This window comes from Montipora capricornis, chromosome 9 (genome assembly GCF_036669925.1).
Source record: "Montipora capricornis isolate CH-2021 chromosome 9, ASM3666992v2, whole genome shotgun sequence".
NCBI classification, from domain to species: domain Eukaryota; kingdom Metazoa; phylum Cnidaria; class Anthozoa; order Scleractinia; family Acroporidae; genus Montipora; species Montipora capricornis.
In genome coordinates, this window is record NC_090891.1 from 40,410,426 (window position 1) to 40,425,425 (window position 15,000).

Consider the following 15,000-nt stretch of genomic DNA (forward strand, 5'->3'; position numbering starts at 1 on the left):
ACAACGACGTGAAATCACTAAATTTGAGGTTTTGACGAAAACGCGAGTGCACCAATGTGAATCTATAATTCTCTATTTTTACTCTGAAACCGCTCGTACCAGTTTATTTGTAGAATTGCAAAGAGTTACGTTTTTACGAACGTTCGCCGTGTAGCACTTTAATTTATATTTCAACAGACTTAACCGGATTAGAGTGTAATGAGAAGTGCTAGTTTTGTACGCCATATGACCCTTCCTTGCATTTGTACATGTTCATTGCCGTGACTTTAACATCTTCAGTTCCCACAGCCTGCTCCCGTCTGACCTTGTAGCTCAGTCGGTAGAGCAGCGGTGATCTAACCCAAAGGTCGTGGGTTCAATTCCCACCCTGGTCAGAGTTTTTCTCTGTCCTTGTGTGGGCCCATTTCCATTAGTAGGGCTAACGCTCACATGGTTCATATGGGGTACAAAACTAGCAATAAAAGCAAGGTGACACACGCTAACACCAACCCGGTGTGGCCAACACATCACCCGCCTGGTATGTTAGCTACGCCATGCTGATGAGGCCCAAAAGGCCGAAACAGCTGTCCATGGCTGCTAATTGACCGGGTGAAATGGTTGTGCGCATGCGTGATGTGTTGGCCACACCGGGTTGGTGTTAGCGTGTGTCACCTTGCTTTTATTGCTGTACAAAACTAGCACTTCTCATTACACTCTAATCAGTTAAGTCTATTTGTAGAATACTTCGTCCACATGGTACGATGCGAACCAAATGGTCTAAACCGCGAGAAACTTAAGTAAGTGGAAAGTTATGTTTTGAGGTGACGTTTTCGTCGACGTCGCTGTCGTAGATCGTTAAGTCCCAAATTTTTAACTCCAAACTATATGCGCATGCTCAGTACGAAAAACTCGTACTCTTAATCGTTGTCATTCTCCGATGTGAAGGTCCTTCAGCAGGTGTACGGCGAATCGTTTCTTTTTCCAATCGGACACTTCTCCGAATGTTCGTAATCTGCGTCTTCCACCCGCGAACCGTTTGAACGGTAACATTTTACATGTTACAGTTACAATTGTACTGCTGTGCTTGTTCTGGTGTGGTGAAAAAAAGTAAATTCCTCTTTTTTAAAAACTTTTTTGGTTTCGCTCTACTTGAATTTCCCGGAAACGAGAAAAAGTATGGAAACGGACCGTTTCCATGGTAATGGGCTGTAAAATCCCGACAAAAAACCAGCCAATCAGAGTGTTCTATTTGTATAGGTAATCGCATGATTTCGAGTTCAGTTTGAATTAAATAAGCTCCAGTAAAGTTTTTCAAAGACCCACAAAATTATGTCATTTCTTGTTTATAATATACGCGAAAAATTCGAAGCGACGCACTCGTATCACGCATACCCGATCACGGAAAAATTGCTCCATGAATTGCGCCACCCAGGGCTCGCATTTGATTAGCTATCAACGCAACGATTACACCTTTATCGCACTATTTCAAATTTCTTTTTTATTTCACTTTTTTGCACTCTGTTTGGGATTAATTGACGTGCTCACAGCCAATCGACGATTTTTTCGCCATATAACAATCTAGGGATAAATTGGTGTAATTGTTGTGAATGTTTGAAGAGAAAACTGAAAATTCATCGTCAGGTGCTCGCGTCCTCCACAAAACCTCAGCCTAGCCTGATAGTCTTTTCACTTCTTTGACAGGACGGAAGTGGCAAATAAATGCATCATTACGGAGTTTAAGCATGTGACGTTTTTGAGCCGCGGACGGCAACCGGATATGAGCTGTTACCCATTTTAAATTGTCTGCTCACTACCACCTTGATATTGCTAAGTATCTTTCATCCATTGGAGATGATCAGGTTAAAAATCTGGGAGACACTACTGTCTAGTGGCATGCGAAATGTTCATTTCCGATTGCCGTCCGCGGTTCAAAGACGTCACGTGCTTAAACTCCCTAATTAATTTATGTGAAACGCACTTACGGGGCGTACAGTCTCGTAGTTTTATAAACTAGTAAACGGCGAGACGAGTTTGAGTACTTGACGTTGCATGTTTGAGAGTTTACGAAGAATGTTTTAACGTGGACGTAGATTCGCAAGGTTTGCACGTGCACTTTACATTTAATTCGTTTCCTTGCCGTTTCGTTCAAAACAGCAACTTGAAATGACCGAATTTTTATGTTTCATGGGAATATTGGTAAATTTAGCCGGGTTCAATCTGCAAGGAGAGTGTGTAGTCAATTTTGGTTAAGATTGATACTTAATTAAATTACTTTGAGAGGCTCTTCTTCAAAGGACTTTAAAAGTTTAGCCTGAGGGCACAATTCTTCAAAAGGTCAAAAAAAAAGCTGAAAGATAAAAAGGACAACTCGCGAAAAATACATATAATTTATGTCTATGTAGAAGGAAGAGAACTTCAATTAAGTGTACAATTGAACTTGGAATCGTTAACGTTCCCCGCGGACCGTTTTTGCTGCCAAGCAACGCAATCGCTCGCTTTTGTCTCTTCAGCTGCAGCCGACCTGATGAAATTTTACTTTCGATTCATCGCCGTGGCTAATTCTTAGTTTTAATTCTTGAATATTCTGTCTCTCTCCTATCGTCTCTCCTGTAGAATGGTGAGTTTTAACCATTGATTTTCGTTCTTTAACTGAACCAGTTCCTAGTTTTTTGAAATTTCATCGGCAACGGGAAAGTTCAAGAAACAATTTGACAACAGCAAAAGTGAGTCAGTTTTACTGATATTCGTTGCTTTCACTGGCGTTTGAAATCAAGTGGTAAAATGCACGTTGTTAGCTTAGAAAAAGACAGGGAAATTAAAATCTTTGTTTTTTTAAAACCGTTATGTCAAGACATTCGAATGAAAACAACGATAAGACGGAGGACGGAGGAGAGCCGTCCATTTTGAATTTCGACAAGCAATGGCGCGTTCGATTGACCGTATTCCGGAATAGGAATACGTACATGGAATAGAAGTTAGAAATCCTTCGTTTTTGCGGAGATTCATATTAATATTGTCAAACATCTGCTAAAATGCTATTTTTAACATAGCTTTATTATCCTTGTTGCTGCAAAACTCCACACATAGTGTTTTATTAAATCATCACTCCGCGTATTCTTATTCCGGAATAGGTCAATCGAAAGCGCCCTTAATGATAGGTACTTGTTGCAATTTGACACGGCTTAGTGAAGAAATAATTATTCCGGAACATTCGGTCAGTCCTGTCGCTCAATAGACCAATTTACAACAACTTGGCCAATAGGTTGTTCCGCCCTCTTATGCTTTCAACAGCTGTCGATCGACTCGTTTATACCGGTACTTGTACCAATTTGTACATCTTGTGATTCACGCCAGTGGAGCAAACTATAGTGTTTTTCCTCCAAGATGTGTAATACATATGTGAACTGTGAAGCTATTAAAATATCACTGTTTGATAAGCTCCGGTGATAGAAACGTTACAGAAAACAAGCAATGATTAAGATTTTAACCTCCTGCTGTGTGGTGGCCCGAGGATCACTTTCCACAGTCACGGCTTGCGCACGGAAAAAGCGAGAAACTCTAATTTTATCCGGAGAGCTCTTAGAATATCAACATTATTTTTGTATTAGTTAATGACGCGTGTTAATGGTCATTATAGTTGCGAACGGTAATCTAACCGAGCGCCTGGAATGTGCCAAGATATCGAAATTAGCTTATCGCCAACTGTAAGATGAAAATCAGAAATTCGGAAATTAAACAAGGCCATTGAAGAAAGCAGAACGCCAACTTCAATATAATGCGGAATACAGACAGTATTGTCCGACCACACCAATGGAGTTTGTTTGATCGTTTGATAACTTAAAGCTTAAAAAGAGCTTAAAAAATTCAATAATTAAGACCGCAATTTCGTTGGGGTAAAACTATCGGCTTGCACCAGGTACTCTCTGGTCGCTCATGATTTGTCTTGCTTTGAACCCCAAGAGAGGATATTGTGACAATCGTATTCCCCTGTTTATTAACTAAATCCATCTGATTGGTGCGGTCAGAAGCTTTAGCATATTTGAATGCCACGTGACAAAACAATACAAACAGTGTAGCAAAAATCATTAGCAAGTCACAAATTAGTCGACGGCAATCAATGCTAGGATCGTACGCCAAAATATGGTAAGAATCTTTGATCCCTTCAACCAACTTAACCTGAAGTTTTTGAAGGTATTTAGACTAAATTATCCCGCTCTTTCTTTACAGTATGGATTTATACACTGCGCTCTCGCAGATCTTGTAATCAGCAAGTTTGGCCAAGATGTTTGGATGTCGATAATGTGAGTTTTAATCATTTTGCATTGCTGTGTTCAAACGATGCCGAGGTAGGTGACCTCTGCGGGAAGAGAAAATTATTTTCATCGTTTTTTTTTTCCTTCCTTAGCGAGAAAGCTGGCGTGGAACTTGATGGAGGTTCTTATCTCATTCACAAAATCTACGATGACGAGGAGACACTCAGCTTAGTTGCAGCGGCTTGCGAAACTTTAGGTATGTGAAACTACTAAACAGAAAAATATCGTAAAATTGTTGTCTCTGCCGGTTTGCCGTGTAATATTGATAAGTAAGGGATGAGATCCTCTCTGTTTTGCGAGCTGATACAAATCTTCTTGAAATATTAGTCTCCGCTTGTGCTTGCAAAGGTCAAACGAAAAAATACCATTTAAAAGTCCACTCAAAAGATTATCTTTGACTCTAAAACTGCTTTGCATTTTCAGATCTCAAATTGAATGATGTTTTGGAAGCGTTCGGGGCACACTTTCTGGCCTACTGCGTCCAGTCTGGTTATGATCGAATTTTGAAAGTTTTGGGAAGAAATTTGCGGGATTTTTTGTGCAATCTGGACGCACTTCATGATCATCTTGCCACCATCTACCCCGGGATGGAAGCACCTTCATTTCGATGCACGGAAACATCAGACGGGACATTGCTTCTGCATTATTATTCAAAAAGACAGGGACTCGAGCATATTGTGATCGGGTTAGTCAAAGCGGTCGCAAAGGATATGCTTAATACCGAGGTGGTAGTGAACGTACAGCAATCTCGGTCGGATGGTTGCGACCACGTTGTGTTCGCCATCATGGAAACCGGTTGTAAACATGGGGGACATTCTAAACTTGGCTTGCAAACTTTTGATTTAAACACGTTGACTGACAAACGAGAATCACATTTGGAAGAAAGCGAGAAGGTGGTGAAAAGACCACGGAGGGAAATCAATCTTTTATCGTTTTGTAAAGCGTTTCCTTTTCACCTTATGTTTGATAGAAAACTCAGCGTGACGCAAGCTGGGGTTGCGATGACACGAGTCCTAAACAAAAGCTTTACAATTCCTTTCTTGTTCAAAGAGGCGTTTGAGCTTACTCGACCACGAATGGAGTTCACATTTGAAGCTGTTCTATCTCATATAAACACAGTTTTCATCGCCACCGTAAAACAACCCGCTCTTAGAATGAGTGCCGATACTCTATCTAATTCAGTAACAAATTCGTATAGCCAAGGCCCTCACAATGCCATCCCGGTGTTACGCCTCAAGGGACAAATGATCTACGTACCCAAAAGTGATTGCATTCTATTTTTGTGCTCGCCAAGAGTTTCCAGTGTGGGTTTTCTAAAGCAGCTGGGAATTTTCTACAGCGATATCCCTGTACACGATGCCACACGAGATCTTATCTTCATGTCACACGCTAGAAGAGCCGAGAGAGAACTAGTGGAAAGGTTAGAAGAAACTAGCAACGATTTGCGAAAACTAGAGAGCAAATTGACAGAGAACAAGCGACAAACTGACGAATTGCTACATTCGATTCTCCCCAAAGAGGTCGCTGCCAAACTGCGGTTGAACCAGCCCGTCCCAGCGGAAAACTACAAGATTGTTACAATATTGTTCAGCGACATAGTCGGTTTTACTGCGTTATGTTCAGATGACAAAATTGTCCCCATGGATATTGTAAGACTGCTGAACAAACTGTACACCTATTTTGACATGCTAAGTGGAATGAACGACGTTTACAAGGTTGGTATGCTTTAAGTAAACTACCTTTAGTCTTTTAAATCTTTCCATTGTACAAAAAGCCGACACTTCCATTGTAACTATTGACTATTTGTTTACAGACTGAGCTATAAAAAAGCAGGCGTTGCTGCGCGATGTTTGCTAGCCGCACTTCTTGAAAAAGACCTCCCGCCCTTCCATCCTCTTTATAACATTGTTTTGACCAGCGTTGTCAATTGAGGGGTATGTGCTAATCAAATTTTTGCCATAAAACAAACACAATTCAGTCGTCGCTTTCAATTTTAGTACGTTTTTTGATCTCTTTTTTCACCTTTTTCGATAAGGGGCCTTGTAAATGAATTCGATTCCTCCCAGAAGTTATCAATAAAACACAAACTTTCGTTTATTTTCCACGCTTAATAATTTACAATTTAAAAAATAGGGGTTCGCCACAAACTCCTGCTTTAAAAAATATTTCCTCAACTGCCTCGATTACTTTAAATACTTTATGCAAATCTATCCCCTCTGATTTTATTGTTGTCATAAAGCGTTTGATCGGTTCATTTGTTGGACAATATTTCGCAGACAGGAAGACATTATTTAGGAAGAGACTCATTTTACCAAATATTTTTTTCAAAGAGCAGTTTCCTTCGTAAATGCTGATGTGCCTAAAAACGTTCGATACGGTTTTAAAGTTTAACGCTTAAAGTCGTGCGTTTTTTGATCTCTTTATGCTTAGTCGCAAATGTATTTACATTAAGAGTCTTGAGCGGAAGGATAAGAAATTTTAGTAATTGTTATTACTATGGAAAAATTGTCCGGGCTTTTGTCGAGCGAATTAATTTTTCAAAGCAAATGATTTTGTCTTTGAATTTTGCAATGAATGACTAATAAAATGCCATGGTTCTTTTTCTTTTAGTCGAAAGAGAAAATAACTTCAAAAGATCGAGACTTTCTTTGTTACTGCCCATAAAACTCATTCTGCCCACTAAAAAACTAAGCTCATTTCATCAGAGGGAATAAAAAGTTCGGCTCGTTCATACTTAGTTGTTTGGAGATATTGCTCTGCCGGTTGCTTTATCAAAATATATGGCCTTCCATTTTGTGAATCCACTTTTGCACGGAAGATATCTGAAAAACGCACGATTTTTTTTTTCTGAAGAAAAACATCGCCAATCGCCAAAAGAAGCTAATGAGGAATAGCTTTCAATCCGAGAAGACACTGAAGAAGATAATCCATGAATTATACGATTTGAAGCTCCAAGAACAGTGGAGGCATAAAATGAAGGAGAAATTCTTGGAAGTGAATGAAGGTGTTATAAACTAGGCAAACGCACTGAACACGAAACGAATTTTTCAACGTCTACATAAAGTTAATAAGGGAAAGATCATTGTTCAGTGAAAGTTGTCAGATTTGTCATCTTGGCCACGACGTACTTTGCTTCGGTATGGCAATTTAAAACACTTAAAATTCGCCCACAAAAAAAAAAAAAAACGCCAAGAACTCGCACGGTGACCCAAAATTAAGAAGAAAGAAATTCGTCACAAATTGCAAAGTAGTTGCTGGTGGAACTTATCTTGATCAACAAATATTGAAAATATTGCCTTGATAAACATTTGATTGGCTTTAATTCTAAAATTTGCCGCACGAATTCTATTCTGAGAATCACAGTAATAAAATGTGGCAATGAAATTAAATTTGTTGGCCGGAATCTGCCCATTTCGTAAACATTATCCTCACGGGGATAGATTTGCGACTGATATATCTTAATCCGAAAGGGATAAACAGGATTTAGTGGCTTGATTTATCGCTCGCTGTAAATTTGGATCCATTTTCTTATCCGCAATGGAATGAGGTGAGACGTTGAACTTCTGGTACCATGTTGCCATATGGGCAAAACTCAGAGGGACTAAACTTCATATTTGATATACTAATCATGTCATTACATCCTCTAATCTCTCTAAATCGGCTTTCATGGGACACTGGTCTGTTGCTTTTTGGGGCCATTTGTTTGTGTTGTGTAGTCACCAGGGTCTTCATTATCGACAGTCTTTTTAATAACTACACGCTGCCCTCGGCTTACGCCTATCTTCACTGGATTTGGCTCCTGGTGTTCAAAAACATAGATCGCGCTACTGATAAATCACAATTTGTAGATATGCGCAAGATATCCACTGGCGCGTGATTTCTCTACCTTCTGACCAATCAACGCCTACTTTTTTTTTTTTTAATGGCAACGAGTTTACTGTGAATCCAAGAGACTTTGATTTTCCGGAGCCGAAAAGATCGAGTCTAATAATTGTCTTTATATTTTGGTTGCGGGCGTTAGACAGGATTTCCGAACGAGAGAAGTCAGGCGAGTCCGGTGCTGCAGTTCGTTGTTGTTTAAAAACAATGTGTAACAATAGTTTATAATAAATATGTTTTCTCTTTTTTGTGATATTTCGATATAATCAAGGTCTCGATAAATGCTACCAGCGTCGACTTTGTTTGATGATATTTACTTCAATTATGATAATCAGTTTCCGGATATTGCACAAACTTAATTAATTGTTTATTAGTGCTGTTGTTCTTTCTTTGTCTGCTGTTATAAGCATTGGAGAGACTTACATCTCGTTGGCGGCCTTTAATTATCTGTATAGGTGTAAAATGCCAATTATCTGTCAGCTGAGAGGAATCAGTTTGCTATTCTATAACGATGCGTCAAAGATCATTTTTGTTGCAAAGCAAGAAAGCCTCGCACTTGCGAGGGCGAAGACGCGCGCCCCTTCCTCGCACGAGTACTGCTTTACTTCGACACCCGCTAAGATGGCCAAGTTAACAGCTGAGAAATCGGAAAAAATGTTACTGATAGTGAACATCCAAGTACCGTTATAAAGGCCCCCGGCAGATGATTTTTTTCGTATGAAAAGGGATCTCGAATTGAAGGCTGGCGGCTTTTAAAATCACTTCAAAAAAGTTAAAAACAATGATTACATTTTAATGATCTTGAAATCTGGCCGTGGTGTAGGTAGAGACAATTGGTGACGCTTACATGGTCGTTGGCGGTCTTCCCAAGCCGTGCGACAACCATGCAGAGAAGGTGGCTCATATGGCGTGCGCAATGATGGAGGCTGCACAGAAGGTGTTGTCACCCGTTGACAAAGAACCAATCAAGGTATGGACAACGATATATTGCAGGGAGTTTCGGCTAGTTCAGGCTCGACAACGACGGCAGCGGCGGACATTTAATGCGAAGATGTCGAGGAGGGGAAAGAATGTCACCGAAAAATATTGGGGAACTTGAAGGACTCGACGGTTTAAAGCCTCAAATGGCAACCGAAGACAACTATTTTCCTTATATTGCCTAAAATGCACCTAAACTCAAATATTTTTCGTTTCTAATATAAATAAATAAATCTCGCCATCCGAGACAAACATATGTCACCATTGTTACCCAGGGCCCGGTTCCTCGAAACCCGATTAACTTAATCCGGGATTAACGTAAACTTTTGTTTCACGTTTTCAACTTTTTGGTGAAAGTTTCTTTTGCTTCTTTTTGTTTTTCAAGATTGACGTCTTCTCATGTGAAGTTCTGCGAAAAATCTGCGTTGAACAGCATTTGGGAGTAGAGAAATAAACTGCTTGGTTAATTTTTAATCTTAGATTAGCGTTAATCGGCTTTCGAGGAACCGGGCCCAGAATTCTACTTTTTCTGTGACGCGCTAGCCACGTAAACTTGGCAGAACTAGCAGTAATTTAGACCCACGACCATGATGTGAAAAGCGTGGGTTTGCTCTCGATTTTACGTCACAAACTGCTTTACATTCCTGTTTTCAAAGAACTTTTACATTGCAAAGCAGTTTGTGACATCACATCGAGAATAGACCCATGCCCCTCACATCACGGTCGTGGGTCCAAGCTGCTGCTATTTTTGATAACTTTGCGCATCTTGCCCGTCAGCCGGATAAAAAGCGAAATTTGGAGATAACAATGATAAACCATGTTTGCTTTTCGTGGGGAGAGCAATATTGTGGATTGTAGATGCACGCCAATATCTTTTGTTACAATTAGTTCAAAAATCTGACAGAGACCCGCCCATATTCTGGCCTGGGAAATGTTCACTTGCCGTCTCCGTCAGTGGCCCAATAACATCTCGCCTTGCCTATTATTTCTCATTGTATCGAGATGAGTATTCGTATTATTACAATCCGTTTCGCTTGGGGAATTTTGTGCCCTCTGTATGTCTTGGAATTAAACTGCGTTGTCGTTGCCTCACCGATAACTCAGTTGTTAGAAATGATGGAATCTTCGCGTTGTAAGCTTTATTACCGCGAGAAAACGTAGAAAAGCAATCGATCTTCTGCCGGCTGAAGGCCAAGGCCAAACAGTTGAAGGGAGAAGAGCTGAAGCGTCAAAGTATGACCACTTTAGAACGAAGGTTCAAAGTTCAACATTAATTTGCAATCACTTTGCGGTGAAATCACGGCGGTTTGTGACGTCTTTCAAATTACAGGCTAGTAAAAACCCAATTAAAGATGACACGCGCTCACAGAATATCCCCCTTCTTTTTATTAGTGGCTACTTTCTGTTTTACTTGTCACAGAGGTTTACGCCAATTCTTTCGTTTTTGTCCATCAGATTCGCATTGGAATTCATTCTGGTTCAGTCATGGCCGGTGTAGTTGGAAAAATGATGCCCCGCTACTGTTTGTTTGGTAGCACTGTCACCTTAGCAAACAAGATGGAGTCGGGCAGTAAACCAGGATCCATTAACGTCAGCTGTGAAACGAAACGGTTAGAGGAGAAAATATATTCCTTAGCTTTACGTTTTTTGTTTTTCAAACATTGACCTCAAATTTCCTTCGGTATTTTAACTTGCCAACCAGAGAATAAAAGACACCATCGTCAGTTCCAGCAGGTAATAACTTCTAGTTGATCTATCTCATTTAGACTTGGCCCATCAGTTTACTGTATTAGAGAGATTTAGCGTCACGCGTTTACGTGAAAGGCGAACGGCAAAAGTGACCACGTGACCATGATTTTCCCGCCATTTTGTACGTTTGCTGGCTGCCTCTTGCCGTTTCTACGTGAAAGTAGGCATTTTCGTGTTTGCCATATACGTGAAATTTTCTTCGCGTTTTCTTCTACATAAGAAGTTGTTTGCGGAAAAAAGTACCCCAAAACCATTTTCCGTTATACCAAAGGAGGAAGAATTAAGTTTCATGGTTATAGATAGTTCATAACTTGACTCCCTGCCGCAATTTTCTTCACGAACTCACGTTGACTTTCTGTTGACCTACAAAACAGCTTCATCGAAACTCTCAAAATTTGCCGGGTAAGGATTTTCATTTTATATAGAGGTTTTGCGCGAAAGCCATGTTGCATGGCAGGGACAATGAAAATGTTTTGCATTAAAAAGAACATTTGTTCCCATAGGAGACAGAATCTATTGTTCCTGCCATGCAACATGGCTGCCGTGCAAAACCTCTACAGCGTCTTTTTCTACAAACAATGTTTGAAAATACTCCGAGTTTTGTTTTTGCTTTTTAGTAACTAAATAGTCGAGTTTCCGTGGGTCACGCGAAGCTAAAGTTACAACCTTCTACGTGAAACGTAAACAACCTTATACGTGAAACGTGAAACGGCAAATCGACGCTTACCGTTTCACGTACACGCGATCCTAAATCTTTCTATTGTCTTATTTTAGAATACGGGTACCGTCAGATTATGGCCAATCAGATTGGGTCTGATGACCACAACGACTCTGATTGGTCTACAATCAACCCGCACCAGGGATTGCTCGTGCATGCTTAATGCAAAATCATGGATTGCGCGAGGAAAACAACACCGCCGCGTTTTTTCCCGCAAAAGTCAATATAGCAGTATCCACCCTAAAAACAGATTATACTGAAAATAGGTGGGTCGCATTCCATCGCCGATCGAGACTTCTGAGCTATGGATATCTGTCATCAAGAACAATGGGTGACGTAACGATAAATTTCGATATACATCTTGTTGTTAACTTGAAGGTGTCCCATGTTTAGAGTGAGTGAAAGCAAATATGACAAATGTATGGTTTTAGGATTTATGTACTTAACATATCACAAAGTCTCATGGTGGTTTACAAGTCTTTCTCTAGCCCAGGGTGAGATCGGACGTCAGCTTTTAAAGGCGCCTCTGGCAGCCGCTAGAAGTCCATATTCGATCTCACACACCCACCCAAACCACGCACGCATATGAAAGGAGAACAGACTATAACACCCCCCTCCCCTCCCCCTACTCTACACAAACAATGCGCGGGCTCTATAACGTCCCACATTGCTGATTAACAGGACTGAAAGGTTCTGAGACGAAGCCTACTGTTTATAGTCCTTATCCGGGATGACTTGAAAGTCTAACCATTTGCTGGTGTACTTACAAAGGTAGCACGTTATTCTCAGTTATTTTACAACCCTGAGTGTTGGTCCGGCCGGAGCTCATGACTTCCTGTATGGCAGCCCGGTGCTCAACCCACCGAGCCACAGGTGCGCGGCGGCTCAGTCACAGAAGCGGTTTCGGCTTACACGACACCCAATCAAGACTATTACGGAAACCGGGTCGATTTGAAAACGCTGCCAAAAGCGGACCGTTTGGAAAACAATACGGCGGGTTGATCTGTCGTATGAACGGCGAAACCGCATCGGTTGAATACAATTTCTATTTTAGCTTGCGAAATTTCTGTGATGTGTGCCTGGGAACAAGTTCGACAAGACCTAAACACTCCCAAAACGACTCCGTGTAAACACGTCCAAACTGCATTGATTTTGACGCCGTTTCACGGTCGTGAAAACGTGTCGATGTAAATAAAAACCGCGTTCGTGTAAACGCTGCCTGAATCATGTAGCTTAAATGTCACAATTCAAAGACGAATAGCATCAAACTATGTCCAAAAAGAAGGACATTTCCTCTGAAAGACTTCACGTTTTCGTAAACTGAAATAATCCATTACGTGTATTTTTCTTTTTTTTTTTTTTTTCAGTTATCTTCAGAAGTCTAAAGAGTTTGATTTCACTCCCAACACCGAAATCCCGAATCCTTTGACGTGTTTCTTTCTTACAAGAAGCAAGCACGCGGAGAGTAGGCCTTCAGTTATCGATATCGCAGCCTCTGTTGCTCCCAATAGCATCTGCATGTTCCGATCGCCGATCAACTCTCCTTCACATTCTCCCACGGCCAAGAGAAGGAGCGAGACAGTGCCAGCTGATCTTCATCCCTCGAACCCGAGTAAAGTTCCCCCGAGGAGGATAAGCTCAATCGATGCCGTTTACTTTAACGAGAAATTGGAAAGTCTTGAAGAAGATGAGAGCAAGAAAAAGCGGAGACGGACTACTCTGCCATCGCTGTGCCCGGTTTTCAAGCCACTTCACTTGAAGCGGGGTGAACTGAGCATCGATGAAAATGACAACGAAGATGCCGAGGATGATGATAATGGCAAAGGAAACTTGAATGGCGAAGCTTCCCTAATTGGATTGGATGAAGAATCCTTGACGGAGCTCGTTGAACTTAGTCAAAAGATAGATTCAACGTTATGAGCACGGCAGCCAGCGACCCGAGAACCAAGTTGTCCGTTTGAAGTGTCGCATAACGGAAACGGAAGTAATTACTTATAATTAACTGAAACCTATCACAACAGATGTTGAGATTGAACTGAACCAGTCTCAGCGAAAAGGAACGTCATGAAGCCGTCGCGAAGCGCGAGAAAACGCCCGGCTGCGCGGATGTGGCGCGGAATTTTTAAGCCAATCACGTCTCGTAACGTTGCTAAATTAAGCAGTCGTGAAAAGGCTTTTGATGATCAAACTAGATAGACACGTTTATTGTACATATGAGGAAATATCTTCTTCGTTGTGAATAGAAATTATTGATTATTTGAGATTATCGTTTTCTTTAGGGGTTCACACTTTTCATTGGCGTTGTAAAACAGGGTTGGGGGGGGGGGGGGGGCAGCAATTTATGTAAATATGGTTAATTACCTAGACATATTTCCTATTTTCCAATTTTTGGCTGTTAAGAGTCCAATCACCCGTAGTCTTCCAAGCATTTTAACAAACTCAGGCTCAAGAATAGTTGTCCAAAGCAATAGAGAAGTTTTTATCATCGTATCGTATCATCGTAATTATTATTTTAGTAACAGATTAGTTCCCTAGAATAAAAAAAGAAGACTTATAAGAAGGCTTGTACTTGTATCCGTGACCAAGAATTACAGTTCTGTTTTAAAGGAAATGATTTTTAAAAAAACAAGAACACATGAATGTAAATATCAGCCTAGCAAAAATGACTATTTCTTTTGTTGTAGATGTAAGCCTCGAAAAGATTCTGGTATATTTTAATAACATTTCGCAATTAAGGTAGCTTTCACCATTTTTAAGAGGAATTCTCTTAAGTCATAAATTTTTCCTCCATGTATAGATATAGCTAACATTTTTAATTCCTCCGTTATAAAGAACAGTTAATGCCGTCAGGAAGGGCTTGGGCAAACGGCTTCCGCTGATCATTTGCTCCAACTTCTGTTTGATTCTGTTTAACGAATTGATTCCGTGTTGCCCTGCGTCTGTTCAGGAATAGGAGGTTTTCACGTGACGTTATCCCCGCCATGTGAGTGGTGGAAAACAAAACATCTCTCATTAGCTTCTTTCGTTCGTTCACCAGAAGTCACACATTTATCTATTGTTATTGCTGTCTCCAGAGATTGGTTGAAAACGTCCTATAGACCAAATCGGCTAACTCGATGTTGTACCTAATTCAAAACTTTTGGAAATAAAATGTTTTGTTCCAGGTATTTCCATTTCATTTAAATATGAATGCTACATTATAATGCAAATACAACACAAAAAGAATTTTATTCCCGGGAGATCTGAATTAGCCACTATCAAAAATACCATAATCCACTTTGTTTGTCCTTCCAAAATTTGCATAAGCTTTGTTTCCAGTTTCTCTTGGGACCATTACAAGTCCCAAGAGAAAATGAAAACGATGCTTATGCAAAGATTTTGGAG

The 15,000-nt window shown here is 40.5% G+C and overlaps 1 protein-coding gene across 1 annotated transcript in view; it reads left to right on the forward strand.

Moving 5' to 3' along the window:
• Window positions 1–4,056: 4,056 nt before the first annotated feature.
• Window positions 4,057–15,000, forward strand: part of LOC138017591 (uncharacterized) — a 30,232-nt gene continuing 19,288 nt past the window's right edge. The window contains exons 1-7 of the mRNA XM_068864634.1: window positions 4,057–4,122; window positions 4,207–4,280; window positions 4,385–4,488; window positions 4,716–6,007; window positions 8,995–9,141; window positions 10,605–10,759; window positions 12,984–13,529. Of these exons, the coding sequence (XP_068720735.1) occupies window positions 4,120–4,122; window positions 4,207–4,280; window positions 4,385–4,488; window positions 4,716–6,007; window positions 8,995–9,141; window positions 10,605–10,759; window positions 12,984–13,529 (2,321 nt within the window). The 5' untranslated portion in view covers window positions 4,057–4,119. The remainder of the gene's footprint in view (window positions 4,123–4,206; window positions 4,281–4,384; window positions 4,489–4,715; window positions 6,008–8,994; window positions 9,142–10,604; window positions 10,760–12,983; window positions 13,530–15,000) is intronic.